The 19,819-nt window shown below is 41.7% G+C and overlaps 1 protein-coding gene across 1 annotated transcript in view; it reads right to left on the bottom strand.

The window, feature by feature from the left end:
* The window catches only part of LOC140734366 (golgin subfamily A member 7-like), a 69,206-nt gene extending 63,101 nt beyond the window's left edge, over positions 1-6,105 (bottom strand). The window contains exon 1 of the mRNA XM_073058239.1: positions 6,061-6,105. Coding sequence (XP_072914340.1) covers positions 6,061-6,069 — 9 coding nt within the window. The 5' untranslated portion in view covers positions 6,070-6,105. The remainder of the gene's footprint in view (positions 1-6,060) is intronic.
* Between the last annotated feature and the right edge of the window lie 13,714 nt (positions 6,106-19,819).

Below are 19,819 nucleotides of genomic sequence, written 5' to 3'. Positions count from 1 at the left end.
CGGAACATGAAAAGGCAGTCAGTAGTCTCAAGTACTGGGCTGTCCACAATCCTGTACAGTGGGGGCATTAAAGAAGCTAATTTTGAATATATCCCATTCAGCTTAATCCATTAAGCTACCTACAGATAATATACATGTTTTTATCACTTGTGAAGGGTACAGCACGAGAATTACTCATGTTCCATTTCTGAGGCATTATGTATAAGAACTAGAAAAGAAGAATTTGGTAGAACAATCAGCTAACTGTCTGGGCAACCATTCCGCTAGAGTCACCCACTGGACAGATAGGAATTCAGTGATAGGAATTTCTATTTCAAGTAAAAAATTGTGGATTCAAACTCCATTGCAGTTGTTTAACACTTAAACTAGACATACCCTTCAGTGTGGCCTTTAAAGTCCTACACTGCTGGAAGTCCTTCAAGCAAGTTTTTAAGTTAAGGTCTTACCTGCCTTTTTAATTTATGTAAAAAGATTAAACAGAGCAATGCAGTCACTCATGTTCTGGCCAACAATTCTCCTACATCCAATTGTAAAACCAGATCTTTTTTTTAATTAATTAAGAGACTATCAAATTGTCCAGTCTTTTCCACAAAATAACAACAACTCAGAGCAATACAGCATAGAAACAAGACCGTTCGATTACCAAGTCCGCACTTATATTAAAGCATCAATCTTACACCAGTTCTGTATTATTCTATAATATTCTTCCCATATTGCAATCAGTTCTCCCCAGATGCTACCACTCACCTGCAAACAGGGGGCAATTAACACACATCTTTGGGATACAAGAGGGAAGCTTGAGCACCCACTCAGAGAAAACTCAAGCAGTCACGTGGGGAGCGGACGAATTTCATACAGACTGCACCAGAGGTTAGGACTGATATGTGCTGCTGGAGTAGTGAGGCAGTGGCTCTATAGGCTGCACAATTGGATTGATCTCACTGGCTCTCCACTCTGGCCAACAGCAATACATACGTTAGGCTGTTGCTAATTGATTACAGCACAATCATGCCTTTGATAACTAATCAAAAAGCTCCAAAACCTGGGCCACTGTATCTCCCTCTGCAACCGGATCCTGATTTCCTCATTGGGAGACCATAGTCTGTGTAGATCGGAAATAACATCTTGCTGATGATCAACACTGGTCCACTTCAAGGATGTGTGCTTAATCTACTGCTCTACTCTCTCTAAACTCACAAATGTGTGGCTCAAAACAACACAGACTTCATTATAAATTTGACAATGACAACTATTGTTGGCAGAATTTCAGATAGTGACAAGGAGGCATATGGGAGTGAGATTAAATGGTGTTGCAACAACAACCTTGTACTCAAAAACAGAAACACCAATGAATTGATTGTGGACTTTCATGAAGGGGAAGTCAAGGAAACACACATCAGTCCCCATCAAGGGATCAGCAGTGGAAAAGGTAAGCCTTGGTTTCAACATTTCTTAAGATCTATCATGGGCTCAACACATTGATACAATTACAAACAAGGCACAGTGACTATAATTCATTAGGAATTTGAGGAGACTTGGTATTCAGCAAATACTCTTGCAAATTTATACAGATATACTGCAGAGAGCATTCTGACTAGTTGCATCACTGTCTGGTATGATAAGGGCACTGCACAGGATCGGAAAAAGCTGTTAAAAAGTTGTAAACTCAGTCAGCTCTATCATGGGCTCTAGCCACCCTAGCATCAAGAACATCATCAAAAGGTGATGCCTCAAAAAGCAGGCATTCATTCGTAAGGATCTCCATCACCTAGGACTTGCCCCCTTCTCATTATGACCATCAAGGTGGTTGTACAGGAGCCTCTGAAGACACACACTCAACATTTCAGAAGCAGCTTCTTCCTCTCTGCCGTCAGATTTCTGAATTGATAATGACCTCGTATACCTTGTTTCCTTTTGTGCTGCTGAATTTTTAATACATTTCTTATTGCAGTTTGTAGTTTTATTTATGTATTGCAATATAGTGCTGCTACAAAACAACAAATTTCATGACATATATCAGTGACATTAAACCTGATTCTGATTCTGCCCCACTAAGCTGCCATACATTAACTGAATGAAAAGTAATTAACTGTCTGGAAAGTGCTGTGGATTATCGTTCCCCATGCCTCAATGTACCATACATTTCCAATAAAGCCAAACCCAATTGCGTGGTTGTTAAACCACAAATGATAAAGTATGACAAGGCAGAAATTGTCCCAAAGACATCTTTTTACTATTAGATTTAGTAGTTGTCAGCCTTCATTCCAGTCAAATGACAACACCTAATCCAACAGTGAAACCAAAAGCTTGAGGGTGAGAATTCAGGAAACAAAAGATGAGGAAAAGGCAAAAGTTTACTGTACATCCGTTGCACTGCACTGGCAATGACAGTCAGTCAAGAAGGTATGAGAGAAAAGTATCAACAAACACGGCTTTGAATCATTGTGACTTTAAACTATGTTGGGTTTTCTTATTCAAAATAATTATGATGGAATTGAGGAATTAACTGAGTAAGATGATCTGAAGCTCTTCCAGACATTAAGGTGCAATGGAGAGCATATAATCAAGATTTACCTATAACTGTTCCATTTAGTAGTCAAACAATATTTTGATATAGTTGTACTCCCAGAATTATATCTGACAAACAATGGCACCAAGATTCTATCCCACTGGCAGAAGAGCTGGAAACAGCTCTGGGAGAGCATGAAATGCTTCATAAAAACAATCAACACTTAGCCACACAAGAAATTAGGAAGCAATTAACAAAAAACTGCAGCTGCACATTTAATCAAGAAAACAGTTAACAACCCTGCAGTTTGTATTGTTAACTGAACTACTTTCACTCCAGCCTATAACTGAACCTCACACACACACAAACAGTGACTGATTGCCCCTGATTGTGGGGGCAAGTCATTGGGTAATGCGTATTTAAAGCAGAGGTTGATAGGTTCTTGATTATAAGGGTGTTAAATATTACGGGGAGAAGTCAAGAGAATGGGGTTGAGAGAGAAAATAAATCAGCCATCATTGAATAGTGAGGAATCTCAATGGGCCAAATGGCCTAATTCTGCTCCTCTTTCTCACGGTCTTATTCATTAAGTAGGGTGGTGGCAAAGCAATTAAGTTATCAAATAATCCAGAAATCCAAATTCAAACCCTTCAACAACTAATATGGAATTTAGAAAAACAATACATTAATGATGATAATGAAAACAGAAGATTTTCATAAATATCCATATAACTCGCTTTCTGCCATTCTTATTCAGAACCGTCCCATGCATTTGGCTCTAAAATGCTGCTGGAGGGCAGTTATGTAAGCCACAATTGCATCATTACTGTTACACTCAAACATAAATAAAAAATTCAACAGACCACCTGGTTTTGACTAGACAGACCTGCCCAGTTGACCTTACAAAAGCTTCCTCACAGACATCTGAGACATTGGTTTCTAAATTAGGACAGCTGTCCTACAGAGCAGTCCAGAGATTACAGATGCTGGAATCTGGAACAGAAAACTGGTGGAAGAACTAAGTCAAGCAGCGTCTATGGATAAAAAGGAACTGTTGATGGCTCAGGTTGAGACTCTACACAGAAGATAGCTCAATCCAGCAAAGGGGAGGGGTAAGACATGCAGAGAGGGTGATAGGTACATCGAGAAAGGCTGAGGGATGATAATGGCCAGAAAAAAACCAGTAGCGGGGGAAGACTACGAGACCAGTTTGCCGAGCTCCTGTGCTCCATTTGCAATGTGAATCCCAAATGCATGCTATTTCAACTCCCCCTTTCCGATACCGTCTTGTCCTTCCTCAGCTTTCTTCACCACCAGTGTGTAACCCAATGAAAACTAGATGAACAGCATCTCATATTCAGATTGGGTAGTCTAAACCCAATGGTGTGAACATTGAATTTTTCAATTTCAGGTCATCCTTAGATCCCATATTTCCCCTACCTTCTATTCCAATCCACATCAGGTGCTGAATTTTACGTTTCCTTTCCCATACATCTCCTCCAGCACATCCACCCCAATCACCCACTTTCATCTCCACCCCATCCTGGTTCTATCCAACCATTAACCACGCAATTCACCCATTGGATCATCGTGCACATCTGGCTCCATCTCACTATTTGATTCCAATTATCACTTTTCTTATACATCACATTGCAGCACCTATAGCCTGTGTCCCCACCTACCCTCTGGCCAGTCACCACCTTCATTCTCCCTTCCTCCACTTAGCTAAAACTCCCTTTTCTGCTTCCATTAGATAACCACCTGCCTCTGTCTCCCAATGCCATCCCTCCCAGGCCTGGAGACTTCAATGACCATCACTGGAGGTGGCTTACTGTCATCACTTTTAAGGACTTGGGCATAGTTGGGTCTACAGCAGATGAACAAGGGGATAACCTACTTGATCTCACCAATGAACTCATGACAGCTGTGTATGTCCATGATGATGAGTACTGCCTAGTCCTTGGGATAAACTTTCACTTTTAAATAGACACATCCTCCATGGTGATGTACAACTCTCCAAATATAGTAAACAAGATCAATTCACAGCAAATTTGGCAGCTCAAAACTGGACACCTGAGTAATGTCAGTAGCAGAAATGCACACCACCGCAACCTGTGACCTCACCCACAAACCAGTGGATTTAGTCTGGTTCTATGAAAAATCTGCAAGGACATACCGGAAGGTTCACTGCAATCTCTTCAAGGGCAATAACTTCCACTCACTCACTCACGTGGCATCCAGAGCCCAAAAAACAACAACTAATACATACTTGTTGCCATAACATCCAAGCAATTCTAGTAACGATTCAACAGAATCACTTTAGCTACAGATTCCCTCTCCTTCACCCCTGAAAAAGTACGTCTATAAGTGTGAAACCATGTAGAAGTCAGCACCACAAACCATATGTACCCAAATTTCAGCCTTATCAGTAACTGCAGCAAAGCAGGAAAATTGCTTGGCTTGACAGAAAGGGAAAATGATTATTAAGCAACAATATTACAATCTCATGTTATATTAAATATGCACACTCCCATGATCAGCGGAAGGCTGACACGTTTCAACAACCATGCAACATCAGAATTAAATTAGAAGCCGCCAAACAATCAGCTACACATGCAAAATGCTGGAGGAACTCAGCAGGCCAGGTAGCATCTATGGAAACAGTAGAGTTGACATTTCAGGCCAAGACCCTGCCGAAGAACCTCCGCCCGAAACGTCGACTGTACTCTTTAACATAGATGCTGTCTGGCCTGCTGAGTTCTTCCAGCATTGTGTCTGTCTGTGTGTGTGTTGCTTGGATTCCAGCAACTGCAAATTTTCTTGTTTGTAAAAACAATCAGCTGTTATTTTGAGGTGTATCACTATATATAATGGCAACTAGTCTCCTCTTCTATAGACCAGAACTGACTTTTCCCTAAAACCCTTATGAAAGCTCAATATAAAGATACTCATCACCCTTTGCTCCTTACTCCAACACCCTTCCACTGCCAATCAGAAAACATTACAAAGATAATCATGGATTTGAACAGAAAACAATTAAAAGAAAAGCAAATTCCCTCACTATTGCTTCCTTCCAACTAACAAATTAACAGTCGTCAGCTAATGTACAACTCCTTGCAGTTGGATGAAAAGTTCACTGATTATTCGTGACATTTCCTGTAATTATTAGTTGAACACAAACCAAACCAAACAGTAATCTCGCTTCTAGAGATAGTGGAAGCACCGAACTCCGTGGACGCAGGGGGAGGAGGTAGAGGGAAAGAGGGGGCTGTTGAGCAATTGGGTAGCTAGGAGGGAGAAGAGTTGGGGGGGGGGAGGAAAGATGGAGAAGATCGGATGAGCGGGGAGGCGGCGGCCCCAGAGCTGCTATCAACCCGGGAGTTCCCGAGCCCTGGCCTCCCCGTCAGCTCCATTTGCACCAAGCACCAGGCCGCTATTCGGCTCAAGTAGACTGTATTCCCTTTGTTCTCGCGCTATGCCTTCTCATTAAACATCCCGACACTCACGAACCCCACACCAAGCCCCTTTCGCGCCGCTTCCTTCTCCCTCACCTCCGCCATCTTGAACCGCAGCCTGCTTCCGGGTTTGTGCGTCTCATGGACATAATTCCGCCCAGCTGGCAAGCAGAGAACAAAGGGGCCGCTTTGCTATCCAGCACCGGCTATATGCCTCAAATAACACCCGATCCATCAAGATATTTCAGATTTTTAAATACATTTTCTGCTTGTATTGAGATAAAGTTTTTGCAATATTCATATTTAAATGTTTTATTTATATATTTTAAAATCTGGAATCCCTCTCCAGGTCACTAAGTAAAATTATAAATTTGTTAATAGTTTAATGCAGAATATAACAATTATTCTACTGTGCCAACATTAGTATCAAAACAGAAAGTTGTTTGTTCACATGTTTCAATGCTGAGTTCATGAGAAATAAAATTATTAATGATATAAATTTCAGAAAAACAGAGCTGTATCTGGATTCTCTCTATAGTTTCATCTCACTCACTTCTGCATTTCTACATTCTCCCTTTCATGTATTCTTCTAGTTTTCTTTTCAAAATGTTTGAGAAATCTCCCATTGGGTTTAACATTTGCATTTCCTTGTTAGATTTTGCATCTCCTCTCCAACATCAAACATCATTCTTACTCCTTTTGTCATTTAATTTAACCTATCTTCCATCTTACCTCAGATCTGTTCTGACATTTACTCACCTTCCCTACTTCCCATTTACTGTACACTTTATGGTATGCTTATCTCCAATTAGTCTATATTGCACCCAGGAACAAAAAAATCAATTGAAGCATTAACTCTGCGTCTGCCTCTACACGTCTTGCTTGACTTACTCAGCAATTCCAGTATTTTTGGTTTATACTACTGCGTTAGATACCTTGCTTTTCATTTTAATGGGAAAAATTACTCGAATTCCTTTGAATCCAGAATGAGCTGTAAAATTGAATTCAAAATTGGCTCAGCGGAAGAAGACAGAGGATAAGAGAGGAGGGTTGTTATTCAGATTGGAAGCCTGCATCCCGCAGGGATCTGTGCTGGATCCATTACTGTTTGTCATCTATAATACACATTTGGATGACAGGGTTAGTAAGTTTGCAGATGACACCAAACCTCTTGCTGCAATGGAAAGTAAGGATGGCTGCCTACGGTAAGATTACAATGCGATATGTATGTATTGTAGGTGTACCACGGTCTGGAAGAACATTGTTTCATTTGGTTGTATATATGTACATTCAACTGACAGTAAACTTGAACTTGAGGCAAACAGGGAAGAGGGTCAAGGATTATCAGATAGGATTCAACTCAAATGATAGAATATAACTCAACTGCAACAGTTTGATTATTGGAAGTTAAACCAGGGCAGGACGTACAAAAGTTGGGACAACATAGTGTGGGACAAAGTAGTATAGTGGTTAGCACAATGCTATACAGCGCCAGCTCTAAATTTCTTGCCGCGTTTGTAAGTTCTTCTGTGACCGCGTGAGTTCCCTCCAGATGCTTTGGTTTCTTCCCACATTCCAAAGACATACAGGTTTGCAAATTGTGGGCATGCTATGTTGACACCGGAAACATGGCAACACTTGCAGGCGACCCCAAGCGCAACCTTGGACTGTGATGGTCATTGGCGCAAAAGACACATTTCACTCCATGTTTGAATGTTTTGATGTACGTGTGACAAATACGGCTAACCTTTAAAAGACCTTTATCTCATATCATGGTGCAAGTGTGCAAGTCGTTGGTGGGGGCATGAATTTGAAAAATTCAGTGTTCGCACCACTGGTTTGAGTACTGAGCATAATTCTGATAGCCCAGATAGGGTATAATTAAGTTGGAAAGGATGTAGGAAAGATTCACAAAGATAGTACTGGGATTGGAGGATTTGAGTTATAAGGAGAAGCTGGTTACAAGGAAGTGTGTTTACTGAAATGCATTAATTGGGGCCAGGTAGACTGTCATAATGCAGAGAAAGAAACATAAAGTGTTGCTGATAGCGGAGTTGTATTTCATACTCAGCATAAGATCATAAGACCATAAAATACGGAGCAGAAGTAAGCCATTCGGCCCATCGAGTTTGCTTCGCCATTCAATTATGGGCTGATCCAATTCTTCCATTCATCCCCACTCGCCTGCCTTCACCCCATACCCTTTGATGTCCTGGCTAATCAAGAACATTTGCCTTAAATACACCCAATGACTTGGCTTCCACAGCCGCTCGTGGCAACAAATTCCACAGATTTACCACCCTTTGACTAAAGTAATTTTCCGCATCTCAGTTCTAAAAGGATGCCTTTCAATCCTGAAGTCGTGCCCTCTTGTCCTAGGATCCCCTACCATGGGAAATAACTTTGCCATATCCAATCTGTTCAGGCCTTTTAACATTTGGAATGTTTCTATGAGAACCCCCTCATTCTCCTGAACTACAGGGAATAGAGCCCAAGAACTGCCAAGCTATGCTAATGAATAGAGAATAATGTTACCACAAAGCCCAACTCAAGCTTGAGGAACAACAGCTCATCTTCCAAATGGACTTTTCCTTTCACTATCTGTGCCCATTGTTAAACTCTCTAAATGCAGGTAACTCACTTTCTCTGTTGTTCCTGTTGTACATATTTCACTTATTTTTTTTCTCTTCTGTCACCTTTTAAAAGCAAACAGAAGGCAACTAAGAAAAAATCATAAGGAGAAAAAAGATGAAATATGAAGGTAAGCTGTCCAAGAATATCAAAGAGGATACAAAAAGATTTTTTTTCAGATATATAAAGCATAAAAGACAGGTGAGAGTTGATATTGGATTGCTGGAAAATGACACTGGAAAGGTAGTAATGGGGCAAAATGGAATAACGGATGAACTTAGTAAGTATTTTGCATCAGTCTTCACTGTCACGGGCACTAGGCCAGAAATTTAAGACTGTAGGGGCTGACGGGAGTGTGGTTGCTATTACTAAGGAGAAGGTGCTTGGGAAGCTGAATGATCTGAAGTTGGATCATTCACCTGGACCCAGATGGACTACACCCCAGAGTTCTGAAAGAGGTAGCTGAAGGGATTGTGGTGCCATTAGTAATGACCTTTCAAGAAGCACTAGGTTCTGGCATGATTCCGGAGGACTGGAAATTTGTAAATGTCACTCCACTCTTTAAAAAGGGAAAGGTGCAGGTTGGGAATATGTTGAAGTCCTTTATTAAAGATGAGGCTTCGGGGTACTTGGAAACCCATGATAAAATAGGCCAGAGTCAGCATGGTTTTCTAAAGGGGAAATCTTGCCTGACAAATCTGATAAAACCCTTTGAGGAAATAACAAGTAGGATAGACAAAGGAGAATCGGTGGATATTGTTTAGAATCAGAATCAGAATCAAGTTGATTATCACCAGCATGTGACATGCAATTTGTTAACTTAGCAGCAGCAGTTCAATGCAATACATAATATAAAAGAAAAAACATGAAATAAAACAATAATAAATAAATAAATAACAGTACATGTATATTGAATAGATTTTAAAAAACAGAAATATTGTATATTAAAAAAAGTGAGGTAGTGTCCAAAGATTCAATATCCATTTAGGAATCGAATGACAGAGGGGTAGAAGCTGTTCCTGAATCGCTGAGTGTGTGCCTTCAGGCTTCTGTACCTCCTGTAACAGTGAAAAAAGGGCAAGAGGTCCTTAATAATGGACACTGCCTTTCTGAGACACCACTCCTTGAAGATGTCCTGTGTAACCTGTAGACTAGTACCCAAGATAGAGCCAACTAAATTTACAACCCTCTGCAGCATCTTTCAGTTCTGTGCAGTAGCCCCCATCCCCCCATACCAGACAGTGATGTAGCCTGTCAGAATACTATCCACGGTACATCTCTGGAAGTTTTTGAGTATATTAATTGACATACCAAACCTCTTCAAACTCCTAATGAAGTATACTTGGATTTTCAGAAGGCCTTTGACAAGGTGCCGCACATCAGGCTGAGTAACAAGGTAAGAGTCCATAGTATTGCAGGACAGATACCCGGGTGGATAGATTAGCCGATTGGCAGGGACAAAGAGTCAGAGTAAAAGAGACCTATTCTGGTTGGTGACAAGCGATGTTCCACAAGGATCAGTGTAGGGACATTTTCACAAAAAATGAGAGATTTTTTTTATGGAACTAAACTTTGCACTGGAACAGCAACAATTACAGAAAACAAGAGCTTTCAACAAGCTCTGAGTTGCTTCTTGTTAGAGCTTGTTGAAAGCTCTTTTATTCTGTAATTGTTGCTGTTCCAGTGCAAAGTTTAGTTCCATAAAAAAAATCTCTCAACGTTTGAACAAACCATCCAGAATGAAAGAAAAAGGGATCAGAATGTGGCAGCTCCCAAGCATCAGATCTGGAAGTTTATTAGCATCGATCCCCAACCATCCAGTGTGGAAGGAGATTGTACAAGTAACTGTCTTAAGGTGACCATTACCAACGTTTATTGTTGCTGTTGCAGGGTTCAGGGTTCACAGATTAACTTACATAATTAGCTTTCACAGTGGCATTTGAATCAGGCGTGGTGACTCAATGTGTTCAAAATGGAGGTGGATGAATCTTCACACATGAAGGGAAACAAGGGAATATGGGGTTAGTGCAGGAAAGTAGCACTGCGGTGAGGACTTTATTGAATGGTGGAGCAGGCATAAGAACACATGTGACTTACTGCAAGTTGTGTGAATAGAGATCTTAATGACTTCATCATCCACATTATACATGCAGGAATGCTGCAACCAACACATGTAGTGAGTTCTTTGGCAGTTGATTCAAAATGAATAGCTTTGTTTAAACCCTCTGTGAGCTGTAACAAGTTTTGTAACTGGAACTCAGTTGAGCTCGAGCAGTATCCAAGGCCAACTTGAAGATACATTACAATCCCCATTGTTTATTTGAGTCAGTTTAAAATTACCACAGAAAACAAATATTGTGCCCTTTTGGCATGATATTTTGGTAATATGTACAAATAAGGCAATAGTGGAAAGTTAGAAGTGCACTCCCTTGTAGCCTTCAACATGCCATGCAGTGATTGCACTGCTGAAACATTTACTCATTTTTGCAGCAAACAAAAATTGGAAATATGTCATGTAAAATATTAAAAATAGAAAGCAAACACTTTCTGTACACTCATAAGCATTTGAATTGATATAAGATGATTGCTTAATAATTCTGTAAAAGGACATTAGCAGGCAGCATTTCTGGATATGTCCGTCATTGCTATTTAATGAAATGCATTTGTTGTTCATTACAATAATCAATTTATAATTGGCTACAAAATTGTGTTTATGGACTGGGATTTCAAAATGCTTTAAATAAACATAATGCTCAGATCATTTTAGAATCTGATGTTGGTGAGAGAAGTTGCCAACGATCAATTAGTTCCATGTTAATTTGCAAACTTTGTTCACCAAAGGCAAGTGGGCCATAATTGGTATCAGTATGTAATTGCTTCCGTTATTCCTGTTTTTCTATTATTTCGACACTTTGAAGTGTGACTCACACTGTTAGCTATACATGTGTGCATGCCTGTGTGTGTGTGTCCGTTCATGTGTGTGCATGTGTACGAATCTGTATAGTTTTGTCCATAAAGATTTTCTCTATGCCAGTTTGAGTCATTATATGGTGAAAATAATTTATTTATAATTGGGTTGTAACATGCAACAATATTCTTTCACTGTGCAGAATAACCCATGGGTAAAGATACCTGTATTGACAAAAGGACACATTCCCAAGGTATATATCAATGCTGGGGCCAGAATGATCACTGTCCCACCTTGTGAGATATGACAGGGCAAGAGAAGTCCTTATAAATATCACTCAAATAGGAAAGGGAAGTGTTAACAAATTTCACGACACATTTTGGTGATGATAAACACAAAGTACACTGCAGATACTGTGGTCAAATCAAGACGTACAAAAAAGCTGGATGAACTCAGCAGGTCAGGCAGCATCCGTTGAAAGAAGCAGTCAACGTTTCGGGTCGAAACCTTAAACCTGATTCTGATTCTGACATAGCCGAAGTTATGCGCTGAAAAAGAAACTAGTTTTGAAAGTTGTGCTTCCCTGGGTATGTATGCCCATGACAATGAACTTAATTATGAACGTAATTCAAATTCAAGAATTTCCACCTGTCCCCGTCGACTCTATCGATGTACCATAGAAATTATTCTTTTCTGACTGGCTGCCAGTGACTAGCGCTGTTCTACAGGTTGTGTTGGGACTGCTTCTTTTTACGTTATACATCATTGATTTGGATGATGGGCTGGACACTGTCATCACACTCTTGAATGGACATCTTGGACGATAAGATGGACACTTGGCTTCGCAATCTACCTCATGATCTTGCACTCCACATTTCTATATCTTTTACACTTAATTATGCAATCCTATTCTAGCTCAGTGTGTATGTAATGAATTAATCTGTATAAACAGTTTGCAGGACTGAGTGAACAGGGACTACAACACAGCTGGATATAAATAGGCTGTAGGTACTGGATTGGGGATGAGTGGCAGAGGATTCCTGTTAACTGCGTGGAGAATGAGAGGAGCCTGCCTGAGCAGACCTGACAGCACACCCACTCTCCCCTATGGTCAGCACGTGATGCCCCAGGGCGATCCAAATGGATCCGGTGAAAACAACGTATTTACATCTGCAATGATAGTGGACCACCAGAAATGGCTTTGCAGAAAATCCAGTCCATCGTGCGCCCGGATGGCAGAGAAAGAAAGAGGAGTGGGCGCAACGCAATCCCTCAGAGTGCACAGCTACTGGTGCCTACATTCTCAAGGTCCCATGTAATCAGGGCAAGGATCTGGGAGGATGGAATGATGGGATGAGGGTCGATCTCCATTACAGTTGGGTTGAATTGTGACAGGCCGTCTGCCTTCACGTTCCTGGAGCCAGCTCAATAAGAGATTGTGAAGCTGGATTGATGAAGAAGTAAGGCCAGTGAGACGGATGTGAGTTGAGTTGTCAGGTCTGTTGAATGGATATGAGGTCCTGGTGGTTAAGTGCAGGTCAGGAAGTGCTCAGTGTTTCACATCGAGTATCACCATTCCTCCAAGCCCATTTGATGGTGAGCAACTCCCTGTCTCCAACTCCTTAACGGCGCTACGTAGAGCTGAACTTAGGTGAAGAGGCGGCACAGGGGTATATCTTGAAGTCTGGTCCTCGCTGGGAGAGGATGGACCCAACTACCAGAAAAGGTTCAGAGGGGATCAGATGTTGGAGAATGGAAGTGGAGGCAAAGTGTCTCTTGGGCTCCTTTTAGGCGTGGTCTACATGGTAGCATACAAGGTTATCCGTGAGGTAGGTGACTTGGTGAGGGAGATGAGAGGAGCAGTGATTTGGCTGTAGTTTTTGATGAACCAATGGTCTAAGTTGGTGAAGCTTAAGAAGCACTGTGACAGTTTGAGGAAACGCAGTCAAGGCCATTCAACATCAGTGTGCACTTTCTCTCAGTACATGGTTACACCTTGGGGTGAAAAGACATAGGACAGGAAATAAATGCCTATAGTGTCAAACTGGCATTGCTCTAACTTGCAGTTGAGTTAGTTTTTGAGGAGATGCTGAAGGGCTGAATGAACATAACAGACAAGGTCTTAGGGCTCTTTAGAGAAGATGAGAATATCACCAGGGTGGACAACCACATAGCTGTGTAGCATGTATTGGAGGATCTCACTGATGAAGGCTTGGAAAATGTCTGGACTGTTGGAAATTCTGAAAGGCATTACCTAGGATTCATAGTGGCCAGTGGGTGTTATGAACACTGTCTTCTACACTTCCCTCTGGCAATTGCAGATCTGGTTATACACAGTCCAGAGATCCAGTTTGGTGTAGATCAGGACTCTGTGGAGTGTTCTGAATGCACTGTTCATCAAGGGAAAAGGGTAGTGGCCCTCCATAGTGATTGAGTCCACGGTTGTCAATGCAAGGACAAAGATCCCGGATCTTTCTTCTTGCCAAAGGAGAATTCTGCTCTGGCTGGGAACTGGGATGGTTGTTGTATAAAGCCATGTTATACTACTTCAGCGGTGTAGTCTCTCATTGTTTGGTTGTCAGGAGGTTGAGGGGGGGGGGTATTGTGGTGGAAGAGAAGGAGAACAGATGACCTCAGGGAAGGGTGGCGCATGGGAGGAGGTCTATGTGATGGTAGAGTGTTCCCTCCCTTTTACTGAAAACAATGGTAAATCATGGTATTCTGGGGGAGTTTGGTGAGGTCGAGGGTTTCTTCAGTCTCCACAGATTTATGAGGTGTGGTCAACTGAGTTTGCAGGCAGGTGAGGCCCCAACTCAGCAGAGAACTAGATGACCAGGTGAAGTGAGGATTGTGAGTGGAGAGCCAGGGATAATGAAGTCAATCAGGAGGAAATGGATGTGTTGTAGTTTTCTCTAATGCTCCTGTGCACAGGTCGAGTGTGCACTCTACCCATGCCAGATCTCAAGGGACATCTGTTGATGGCCATGATGCAGAAGGGGCTCGGAAATGAGATGAAATGCAGGGTAGTGAAATGGATAAAGATAACTAACGTCAGTCCAGAAAGTTTTGGAAATGGAACTAGGGTCCTGGCTGATGATCTACAGCATCATTTGAAATTATGGTGTCAATTCAAAGGGGCAGAATGACAAAGCTTTCAAGGTCAGTGGGCATCTCCCAGGTAGGCAAATCTTTTTTCAAGTGCTCCGAGAGATCATCATGGTAATGGGCCAGCAGTGCTCCTGCATTCCAGCCACATTCTGCCGCGGGTGCCCTGAATTCTACGGTGTAATTCAGCAGTGAGCGTGAGCCTTGATGAAGGTGAAGTATCTGAACTACTGCCCTCCTTCTGTTTCCCCGATGGTTGAAACCCAATGCATTTCGGTGGTGAATTCCTCATATTTATTGCAAATGGCATTTGTTTTGTCCCAGTTAGCAGTGGCCCAGGTCAGAGCTCACCCGGTCAAGAGAGAGATTATGATGGCAACCCTGGCATGGTCCATAGCATACAGAGATGGCTGGAGCCCGAAGTGTATGATGCACTGGGACAAGAAGTTGTGGCATTGGGTTGGGGATCCACTGAAGTATTCGGGCACTGGAATCCAAGGCTCATAAGGAGGTTGTTGACTGTTGCAGGGTTGCTGTATCAAGCCAGAGGGTTGGAAGAGGGTGTTGAGCAGATGGTTCATGGTCTCCTGTTGCTTCAGGATCATGCGGTTAAGTCAACAGATGACTTTCTTCAGGCAAGGAAAATCTGTCGGGTCAATGGTACACTCATCTTGTCAGGAATGTAAAGGAGGCTTGACCCAGAAGCAGAGAGGCAGAGCGAAAACTTTAGTAATAGACTGTAAAAATGACAAGTCATGATAGACTACAAAACAAGAAAGACAAGATACTAAATTTGTAGGTAACAAGGTAACCGAAGGCCTGGAGCAATTGGTTGATGCAACCTAATTCCAATGGGTGAAAAGGACAGTGGGTGAAAACTAAGTTTAAATAGGCTGCAGGTAGTGACTTGGAAATGAAAGACAGTTGATTCTCGTTAACTGGGTGGAGACTGGGAGTTGCCTACCTGTGCAGGCCCACCAATGTGGGGTAGTAAAATGGATAAAGATAAACAAAGTCTGCCGCATGTAGAAATAAATGGCCTTTTCTCCTTGGAACAGCAGAGGATGAGAAGTGACCTGATAGAGGTGTATAAGATGATCCTGTGGATAGTCAAAGGCTTTTTCCCAGGGCTGAAATGGCTAACACAAGAAGGCACAGTTTTAAGGTGCTTGGAAGTAGGTACAGAGGAGATGTCAGGGTAAGTTTTTTATGCAGAGAGTGATGCGTGTGTGGAATAGACTGCTGGCAACGGCAGTGGAGGGAGATATGATAGGAACTTTTAAGAGACCCCTGGATAGATACATGGAGCTTAGAAAAACAGAGGGCTATGGGTAACCCTAGGTAACTTCTATATCAAGTGCATGTTCGGCACAGCATTGTGGGCTGAAGGGTTTGTATTGCGCTGTAGGTTTTCTATGTTTCTATGTTTTATGTAAATATATACAATCTATTGGTCATTATGAATATATGTTTGCAATGTACAATGGTTGAAAATTAAACATTTAACTTTAGGCCAAGTGTTAAAGGAGAAGGGAGAGGACCAATAATAAAGGATGCAATAGGGTCAAAGCTCAAAGTACATTTATTATCAAAGTGTGTATAAATTATACAACCTTGAGATTTGTCTGCTTAAAGTCAGCCACAAAGCAAGATGCTCAAAAGAACCCAGTTTAAAAAAACGACCAACGCCCAATACGCAGAGAAAGAGGGGGGATAAAAACACAAATCATGCAGACAGGAAAAACAAGCAACAGCATTCTGAACCAAACCGAGTCCACAGAGCCAAATCCCAGAGCAGACAGTGGAGGTCCATAGCCCTGGTCTCAGTTCATCATATAATGGGGCAGATCACTGTGAAGCTCACAGACATAAAGCATGTAGCAGTCTCACAGCCTCAGCCTCAGCACTGAGGAGAGCGGAGTAAAACGTTATGGAGCAGAGAGGTTCCACCCTCGCCTCTGGTCCCAACACCCTGCCCTTACAGTGCATCCGGTCCTGTGTTTCGGGTAGTCCCCTGCACTTAGACAGGGGGTCAATCACAGCAATATGCTCTAGGCCACTTCCAGCCCATACTCAACCTTCCCAAATCGGCACAGCACTCAGATGGACCCAATCATGCTCCCGTTTCAGGTGTGCAGGCTCCAAAACAATTCCACACTAATTTTTTCCCACACCACTCATGCCAACTTTGTCTCCAAAGTTCCAACATCCCCACTTCTCTCCAACTTTTCCTGGAACATGCCTTGACCTTGCTCTGACTCCACCTTCGCATGACATCGCATGCCTCGACCCTCGGATCAGCCTCAACCTCGTTCATCTCTTCATTGTTCACGCTGATCGTTTACCACAATTTTCCATATAAGAACTGTTACTAATAGAGTCTTCAGTTGAATTTCTTGCTGTGAAAACCACCAATAAGCTGTCAACAAGGAGAAAGGAAGTCAAGAATTGGTATCTCTTTGATTGGAGCCAATGATCAGCAAATAGTAGAAAACATTGCTAGGAATTCCAGATGGGTGTTAAATAGTAGAAAGCAGGTAAAGTAAATATCATGAAGTGAGGAAATTGTAAATGCAAGTAAAATATATAAAGCAATAACCAAGGGGCCTTTACTCTGCATCTAGGCCAGTTAAATCAAATCACAGATTTAGTCTTCTATAGGCAATTTCCTAAGATGGCAAGTTTAGAAATCAATAAGGAGACAGACCATTTTAATCCAATAACTAAAATCATGTCATGAGAAACAGTAAAATAATAATTGTAGTCAAGCAGAACTCCACCATGGATGGTTCCAAGCCCCTCTATGAAAGCAGCAGTTTGCAGATGAGGCTAGCAACCCCATCCTGTAAAAACTCCGTGCTGCAGGAACACCAACAGAAGCTGCAAAGACCTCATCCCTGGGAGTGAAAGGAGAAGATGGGCTGTAGCTGGGCTAACTTGACAAATTGGCCAAGAACAGAGGACCCTAGCGAGCCGTGTCGGCATCCTATGGTCTGATGGTGATGATGGACAAGCTAACCTAAGTATTCAAGTAGCCTGAGTGAATCTGCAGATGCTGGAAATAAATAAAAAACACAAAATGCTGGCAGAACTCAGCAGGCCAGACAGCATCTATGGGAGGAGGTAGATGCTGTCTGGCCTGCTGAGTTTTGCCAGCCTTTTGTGTTTTTTATTCAAGTAGCATTTTGGGGATGAGAGATCATAGTATGATTACATGACTAAAGCAATAATTGAAGACTTTATCTGAACATACGCAGCATTCAAAACACAATGGATAAATTAATGGCACAAGATTAAAAGATATTTATTTGATCTTAAATCAGTATCTTACAGACAAGTAAAACAAACTATGAAAGATATGAGATGTGAGTTTCTCATGACAAGTTGGGAATCAACATTAAAAGCTGAATAAATGGCTAATCAACATACGAGATGCCTGAGGAACACAGCGAGTCAGGCTAGATGAAAATGAACAGTCAATGTTTTGGATCAGGACCGAAAGAAAAAGGTGAGATAGCCAGAATAGAAAGGTAGAACGGAGGGATGGATCAAGAACTAGCAAGTGATAGGTGGATCCCGGTGAGAAGGGCTGGTAGGCCCATGAAGAAGTGGAGAATGGAAAGAGTGGCAGAAGCTGGGAGGTGACGTGCAGAAGAAACAAAAAGCTGTAAATAAAGGAAGCAGACAGGAGATGAAGTCGGAATCAATGGAGGGAGCTGGAGGGAACAGATGAGAATAGCGGGGGAGTGGAACCAGTGGGAGGAAAGTTTTGGTGATGGTGTCATTGCTGATTAACTAGAATCTGACATCGTGCAATCATTTTCCAATCACTTTCTAGTTCTTTGTGCTCAGAGAGGAGCAGCTCTATCCCAGTCACTGAACTCTCTAAATCTGCTCAGAATTATCAAATTTATACCAACATTAATCTATTATTAACATTCAAGAATACTTAAGTATTAATGACCTATAAAAACAACATTCCATTCAATCCTTCATTTTGATTTAAACTAATCTAAAGCAGTCAAGTGTATCCAAATTTAGAAGAGAGCCAGTAGTTTCCATGTGCTTTCTAATCCTTCATTTGCATAATCATCTAGCCTGGTCTGCTGAATCTGAACATGTTCTTGGTTTTTCATAACATTCTCAGGGGAATTTATTCTTCCAAGGACCTTGTTCTGTGCCGGTGCATGACATTTTAACCCTTAATGCACCATAGCTTCCACGGGAAAGAAACAGTGAAGAGGACTGGGGTGAGTGTTGAAAGAGCTGAGTAAATCAAGAGGGGTGAGAAAAGGGACAGTGGGAAAGCAGTGCTCCAGAGGTTGTAGAATACCCAGGCAGAATATGAGAAGCAATGATTAGTACCACTTACATCAAATATCTATGCTTTTAAAGCAAAAAAATACACTACAGAAGGCCAGCAATACAAATAAGTGCTGGATGTAAGGATAATATATCCAAAAAATGAAGTAAATCAAAAGACTGGAAAAATAAGAGATTCTGCAGATTGTAGAACCATTCGCCCCTTTACCTTTTTTTAATCTGGTGTCTTCCCCCTTCCTTTCCAGACCTGACGAAGAGTCTCGGCCTGAAACGCCAACTGTTTATTCATTTTCACAGATGCTGCCAGACCTGTAGAGTTCCTCCAGCATCTTGTTAGCGTTGGATTGGAAAAAACATCTGAATTCATAAAATGATGGTCAAAAAACAAAAAGGGAGAGTAGAATATGAAAGTAATCCTATCAAAAGTTAATAGGTTTGTAAAACTTTGTATAGATAAGTACAGTTAAACCTCTAGTACATTATTCTTGCATACTCTGCATGTTGGCAGTAATGCTCCATCAGGCCTTTAGTACATTTATTTTTTTAAGATGTTACACGGTAGGATCAGAAGTTCACCCTGAACTTCTTATCGTTTAATGAAGCATGTGTAATGGAATCAGATGTATCAGGAAACAAAACCAGGTGAGTTAAAGGAACTGGGACATCAGTGAGTAAAAAGAGCAGCAGAACCCAAAACGTGGTGAGTGGAAGGAGCGTGGGAAAGGGAAACCGGGAGTGGAGCTGGATTCAGGAATTAAAAGCTCGGTGAGGAGCAGGGAAATGCTGCGATGAGCAGAAAAGGAGCAGAGTGATCAGCATCCAGTACTTAGCCATTGGGGTTTATGAACAGTCAGGTAGCGAATTGTCAGAGTGTTATTGTAAAATGAA

This window comes from Hemitrygon akajei, chromosome 1 (genome assembly GCF_048418815.1).
Source record: "Hemitrygon akajei chromosome 1, sHemAka1.3, whole genome shotgun sequence".
Lineage (NCBI taxonomy): Eukaryota > Metazoa > Chordata > Chondrichthyes > Myliobatiformes > Dasyatidae > Hemitrygon > Hemitrygon akajei.
The sequence above is the reverse complement of the archived record's forward strand: the minus strand, read 5'-3'. Positions and strand labels throughout refer to the sequence as shown.